We start from the raw sequence: 7,332 nt of genomic DNA on the forward strand, positions 1-7,332 counted from the left end.
CACAACACTCAAGCCAGGGCGCATCTACATTGAGTTGGCTTAACTTGCGTACAAGCTAGCCTGAAGCGTAGCCCTAGTAAGGCCAATCCTAACTCTCTTACCTCAGACTAAAGCGCCGCAGCGTAGCAGAAGGGATTGAGGCCTAACAATGCAAAAAGGCCCACCACACCAGTTATTAACTCCCCACTAGATAGTCAAAGGAAAATTTATTCCACGTTAAAAAAATAAAATAAATGTCAAGCTAAACTATCCCACGTTTCTTTTTTAAACTATTACATTATCAATTTTTTTTTTCTTTTGGGTATTTTACATTATCAATTTGGATTTGGATAAACATGCAAAAGCTTCTAATTAAAATAAGAATTCTATTCTCTTCAAAAAAAAAAAAAATCCTGTCTACTTTTTCAAATTGTGATGAAGGAAAAATTATGATACTAAACCCAAAAAAAAAAAAAAAAACAAAAGCCTCCTCACACGTGCAAAGTGCATGTGATGAGGCTAGTCTCTGTGTGTGTGCGCGCGCGTGCATATTTGAATATTTGATTAATAGGGAACTTTATGGCTAACTACTTAGGTAAGATTACCACCGCCCCTCTAGGCAAGTTGGTACCCGGATCCTGTTGTGATCTGTTGCTGGGGGGTTCAATCCCCCGCACTTACCTAGCAAAAAAAAAAAAAAAAAACTACTTAGATAAGATCTCTTATTAAAAAAAATATTGATAAGATATTTTCATAAAAATTTATAAAAGAAAAGGATAAGATCTAGATTCTTGCATTGAAGGATATGAATATTGTCTATTTCATTTCCATGATTACAATTTAATTTTAGTTTTAGAGCTAAACATATACACGGCGTTTCGACATTTGAATTTCATTTTAGTATCAATTAAGGACCAATAATTGATTCTCAAAAAATAAAATAAAATAAAGAGGAACAATAATTGATCTTACATGTCGTAGCATCGTATGCACCCTTCAATTCTGTCCCCAGTTGTTAACGCGGCTCTAACAACTATTAAAATATCAATATAGTAGAAAATGAAAGAAATTAAAATCTATCAAAAAAGTAATAAAATATACAACCCAAGAGACCAAGGTCACGGTCATGCTATGTTTCACAGACCAGTTGGCACTAAAATTTGTCTGTTGTGTTGAATTCAAGATGGAAACGTGCCATTTACACTGTTTGTTTTAACATTTACGTATTCAAATAAAAAGTCATTTTATACTTTCTGAAAAACTATATTACTTGTATTTGGTATTGAGTCTATTGACCTTGAAAATGAGCTGAAATCATTAATGTTGGCTTCCTTTGTTTTGTAGTGTTGTTTTTAAAAAGAATTTAAAGAAAAAAAATCTCTCAATCATACTTTTAATAAGATTTGCATTAATTAAAGATAATTTTCCTTTGACTAGTTTTTCTTGATACAGAAAAACAAAGAAACATATCTTTGGATAAAATTTTCCATTAAAACAAACAAAGTAAGCTTAAACATCAGTTCAGAAAAGAAAAGAAAAAATCATATTAACAGAAAATGATGCATTCAGTCAGTGAAACCAGAAGCTGCACAAAGACCCCAATATTTACTACACATGAAGGCAATGACTTGGTGCTCATGGTAACAGGCTAGTGCAAATTTGCTCTCCACCGAGAAGACTAAACAGACCCCAGCTTTCAATACAAAATCAGCATTGAGAAATAACAAAACTACCAAGTCCAGGATGGGGTCGAACCTCTTGCAAAGATCCACTCTTCCGAGACCCAGTCCAAGTGACTGAACCAAAAATTGTATTTACAAAACACAGGCATATACAAAGAAAGGAAAATGATATACAAAAATTAAAACAAAATAAAAATGTTTGCTTGCAGGATTGCATTCTTCTGCAGACAAACTTAATCGAAGCTTGATGAGCGGCTCCATCTCCCATGCAGATAGTCATCTAATGAGACACTTTGCTCACTGCCACTGCTAGAAAGTGAATCGTCTTCCAAGCCTAGCAATGCCAGGTTAAGATAGGATTGGAGGTTGGTAGGAAATGCCTCCCCATCCAAGTCATCAAATTCTTCCGAAGTGCAGGGTTGCTTTGCCCACCTTGTCACTTCCTCATCACCTTGGAGAAGCTTCAAAACCTTTTGGTGAAGGAAAAAAACATTGATCAGTATATGAAATAATTGCTAGGAGTGGAAAGTTCGAGTATTGAGCAAACTTACAATGCTGATTTGAGGCCGTAATCTAGGTGCACGTTTAATGCAAAGGCTAGCAGCCAAAACCATTCTCTCAATCTGAACATGGTCATAGTCACTGCCCAAGCTTGGATCCAGCAATTTGGAAACCTCCCCACCCTTCAAAATTGGCTTTGCCTAGATATCATCATCAACCACATTAATTGAGATGAATCAAGACATATACTGAGTTAAAGGCAATCAATAAATAATTTCCAAGTTATAAAAAAGAGTTTGCTTCTCTAAAGACCACTGTTTGTCAAAAATGAATTCTTTTTATATATCAGCGACTCAACCTATTGTGTGTCAAATACAAAGTTGTTATTTCTTGTCTGGGTGTAAAGTTCAGAAACAAGATTAGCAGCCAATACTCCTGCAAATGGAGTTAAATTTCATAGAGATAAGAACTTACCCACATTACTAAGCTGTCCTTGCCACTAATTGGCTTTCTACCTGAAAGAAGCTCAAGAAGTACAACACCAAATGCGTAGACATCAATTTTGTCACTCATTTTGCCATGCATGAAGTATTCTGGAGCCAAGTAACTGCCACAGAAGGGAGTATTAGCTGTACATCTAAAGTAACTAAGTAAGAGAAAATAGGAACTAGAAATCAAATTACGTACCCAAAGGTTCCTGCAACATCGGTGCAAGTAACATGGGATGATGTCGAAGCCCAACCAGCAAGTCCAAAATCTGAGAGCTGAAGTAGTATGACGAAAGGTAATGAGCATAAATAGCTTCTTATAATGTAGCAGATAAAATTTAAACAGTTAAATTCAGTACCTGTGGCTCAAAATCATCAGAAAGAAGGATGTTCGAGGATTTCACATCCCTGTGGATCACAGGTTCCACACAGCCGTTGTGTAAAAAATCCAACGCCTCAGCTACACCCACAGCCACATTATATCTTTCTTGCCAACCAAATGCTTTCCCATCCTTCTTATTACCTTATTCAGAGAGCACACACTATGAGCTTTAAATAAAATGGAGAATATAATGAAAATTTTTTCTCTGATTCAAGCAGATAGATACACTAAAAGAAAAGTTTACCATGAAGGTTCTCTTCTAGGCTTCCTCTTGAAAGAAAATCATAGACTAGGAGTAAATTGTTATCCTCAAAACAGAACCCAAATAGAGAGATTATGTTCTTGTGATGTAAAGTTGTAATAATGTCAATTTCCTGAACGAAATCTTTAACCACATCTTCAGATGGCTTCAAGATTTTGACCGCCAATTCCTTGCCATCCGGAAGACACCCTTTGTAAACATTACTACTACCACCCTTACCAACCATATTCTCTGGAAATAAAAAAATGAAACTTTATTAGAAACATTCCAAAATTTGAGGTAAACTTGAAACCAAGCCCATAAAATTAAGGAAAGCAAACGAACCAGGCTTGAAATTGGAGGTTGCCAACAGAAGCTCCTGGTAATTAAACAACCTGCAGGTGGATGAGTATTTCTCATGCAAACCCAACAATTCTTTAGGAAGGTTACCCAAACCATTGCAAGGGGAAAGAGGGAACACAGCGGAAGATTCAAATCGCACAATTGCACCAGTCTCTCCATCAAGTGAGGAACAACGCTCATCATCCTTATCAAGATTATTCTGCTTCTGGTCAGGATAGACCACAGCGGAAGAATGCCAGCTAGGTAATCTCAATACCCACTGAAACACAGACGTCTTTTTCACAGGTTTCTCCACGTATTGTTGGTTTGGTAGAAACACCCGTCGAAGAATCGACCAACCAGATTTCAACTCCGGTGGTTCATCTACAATCACAACGGAACTTGAACTCCCAACAGCTTCAGCTGTTTGGTAGGGTACCATAGCCAACAAATTGACATCACCATCATCACCATCCCCAGTCAACTCTTCCGCAGATTGGGTCCCACAATTATCCCGCAACACTGCATCTGGCGAACAACTCGGGCAATTCTTCAGTGTCGTCATCTTCTTCAAACCCGAGCTAAATTCTACCTGACACTGATGACCCTTATCCAAATTCACTCTCCCTGCAGCATCACCCACATTATTTAGAAAGAACTTCCACATTTCTACCTAATTACTTATGAGAAAAGTAACCATAATACTTGCAACAATTATCAAACAACAACAACAACAACAAAAAAAAACAAAAAAAACAAAAAAAAAAAACTAAATCCCACATCAAATTTCTAATAGAAAGATATATGAGCATTAATCTTGAATCAAAATAGTAACATCTAAAATCAGAGTATTTGAAGAACAATTGACAATTTGGACATTTTACCATACCTAATCCCCCCACCCCAACTTCCAAATCATTGCAAACTCAGGGATTTACTTACCGGCGTTTTTGGCCAATCTGTGGAACAAAACTTTGCCATTGTGGACGGCGAAAATGGAAAAGTTCCTCGGCAATTTAGAGGCGCAATACTTGGCAAGGGAGGCCGACGGCCGGATTCCGATACGAGGTTTAGAAACACCCACAATGAGTGTAGCCTCACCGTGAGATTTCGCCTCCCGGACTAGAATTTTCCGGGCCTTTAAGCCCTTAATCAACTTCAACTTCAAATCAACCTAAACGAACGAACAAAAGCAACTCTGTTTGGTTACTAAGAAGAAAAAAAAAACACCAAAACTCGAATTACAGACAAAAACAGAGAAATTGGAAAGCACCTCTCTCAATTTGCAGACAATTTCATACACAGAAAGCATGGAATTAAACTGGTTCGCAAGCGAGAGAAGCGCAGACGTGCTCTCTACAAAACAAGAGAAAAAAACCCATGAATTTCTCGTTAACAACAATCATACCCATTTCACAGAAAATGCTAGAAAACCACACACAGACCAGTGGGGGTGTCGATGACGTGAAGGGCAATGACACGGTCACCGGACTGTGCAACATTGCAAAGTGCCCACGTGAGCAATGTTCGGCTGGGCGAGTCTAACTCCACCCCCACAACCACCGTGCGAGGCTGACCTTCACCGTCACCCTCGCCGCCATCTTCTAACCCCATCTCTCAGCAAAGACTCTCTCTGTGTGTGCTTTGTTGGTTTTGGTTTTGGGTTTGGGTTTGGTGCTTTTCTTACTTTTACTTTTGGGTTTTTTGGGATAGTGAGAGAGAGACAGAGAGAGAGACTGAAAAGTTAACAAAGAGCATATGTATTGGGAATTGCGAGAAATGGGAATCTTCTCTAAAACAATGGAGAATGGAGGAAAACTGTATTGGTTGTGGACTTTGTTGTGCGGGGGGAGAGGGGGCAGTAATCCCTTGTAAACCGTTTGCTTTTGACCTATCGTGTGACCCTCTTTTTTACTGGGTGATTTTGGATCGTTGGATCATTATTATTATTATTATTTTGAGATATATAATTTTGGACAAAGCTGAAGAATAGCTTTGGGAGTTGTCAAGGGACAGTATGGTTTGGTTTGTCACCAAGACAAGACAACAAGTAAGGTTTAAAAGCGGATATACAATACAATACAATACAATGAGGTTGTCTTCCCACGCCAGCTTTACTACAGAGCTAATTCCACTCATACTTGCTGTTTCACTTGACTCTTTTTTTTCTTTTTTTTTTGGAAAAATTACAATTTAACCCCCCTTAAATTATACTAATTTTACACTTACCTCCCTTCAATTATTCGAATACATACTTACTCCCTAAACTATTACCCATGTAAGGGGTATAGTTTACGAGGATAAGTATAAAAGATAATATAGTTTAGAGGGTAAAGTGTGTATTCTCATATTTTATGGAGTAAGTGTAAAATGAGATATAGTTTAGGGGATTAAATTAAATGAAAGCCAAATTCAAGCAAGTTACACACTTTTTATAATGATTTAATAAGGTCATATGACTAGGAAGATAGGAATTATAAATATAAAAAATATACTTCCTAAATTACATTTTAACCCCCCCTAAATTATACCAATTTTACACTTACCCCCTTCAATTATCCTAATATATACTTACTCCCTAAATTATGAGAATGCACACTTATCTCCCTAAACTATTACATGTGTAATACTTTACACCATATTCTCTATGAGTTATTGCTTAGGGAAGTATGTGTGTATTCTCATAGTTTATGGGGATAAGTGTAAAAGATAATATAGTTTAGGGGGTAAAGTGTTTATTCTTATAATTTACGGGGTAAGTGTAAAATGAAGTATAATTTAGGGGGTTAAATTAAATAGAAGCCAAATTCAAGCAAGCTACACGCTTTTTTTTTTTAATGATTTAATAAGGTCATATGACTAGAAAGATAGGAATTATTAAAAAAAAAAGACTATAAAAGGCAAGGAATAAAGAATATACATTTTGTGTGTGTGCATGAGTGTCTTCTATACTACTATTTAAGGGATTTCACTTGTTTGAGATCTTCATTTTTTATGCCTAAAATATCCTCAAATTTACTTTAAATAATAGGGTTAGACATGCAAAATTTTTAATTTAAAAAACTCCTAAATTTTAGCTAAATTAAAATAAAATAAAAATGTCGTTTTTCTTCTCTCTCATGTTAGTCTCCCTTTCACGTTAGTCTCTCTCTCTTTAATAACCCCTTATCCATATCCCTTAAAATTAGTCACTTCCACCTTTGCTTAGTCCTTCTGAACAAATCAAACACAAATAAATGTCTCTCTTCCTCCTGTTTAATCTTTAAAAAATAAAAACCTCTCCTTTTCTCTCTCAAAGGAAGGAGTAGCCTTTTTCTACAAGTTAATTCTCATAGTGCTGTTTCTTTTCTTTCTTTCTTTTTTTTATTTTTTTTTTATTGCTCATATGATTTTGATTTATTTGTTATGGAAATTGTAAGAAAAGAATTTGAAATAATAAACATTGTATAAAACTATTTTTAGGGTTATTTGATCAATTGTAGTTGTTGTATATCTACTTTTATGGAGGCAAAAATAAGGAACTAAGGACAAATGAGATTAAAGTCAGACAATGAAAAAGATTCAAAAGATGGCACTATTTTCTTACCCTATTTGTTTTGTTTTGTTTTACTTTTTCTTTTTTCTCCCTTTTTTTCCCTTTTCAATTCTCCTTAAATTATTATTTTTTGTATATGAGTGAGTTACATGTGTAAATAGATTTTATTTTCATCTTATTTT

General features: G+C 35.7%; 1 protein-coding gene across 1 annotated transcript; it reads right to left on the reverse strand.

Moving 5' to 3' along the window:
* Positions 1–1,565: 1,565 nt before the first annotated feature.
* LOC126701733 (protein kinase STUNTED) lies at positions 1,566–5,482 on the reverse strand. The gene is made up of 10 exons (XM_050400073.1): positions 5,061–5,482; positions 4,889–4,971; positions 4,558–4,789; positions 3,619–4,242; positions 3,277–3,525; positions 3,010–3,173; positions 2,850–2,926; positions 2,637–2,769; positions 2,213–2,362; positions 1,566–2,131 (listed from the first exon to the last, which is right to left on the reverse strand). The coding sequence occupies exons 1-10, from the start codon at positions 5,227–5,229 to the stop codon at positions 1,895–1,897; spliced, it is 2,118 nt and encodes a 705-aa protein (XP_050256030.1). The 5' UTR covers positions 5,230–5,482; the 3' UTR covers positions 1,566–1,894.
* Between the last annotated feature and the right edge of the window lie 1,850 nt (positions 5,483–7,332).

Source organism: Quercus robur, chromosome 10 (assembly GCF_932294415.1).
Source record: "Quercus robur chromosome 10, dhQueRobu3.1, whole genome shotgun sequence".
NCBI lineage: Eukaryota > Viridiplantae > Streptophyta > Magnoliopsida > Fagales > Fagaceae > Quercus > Quercus robur.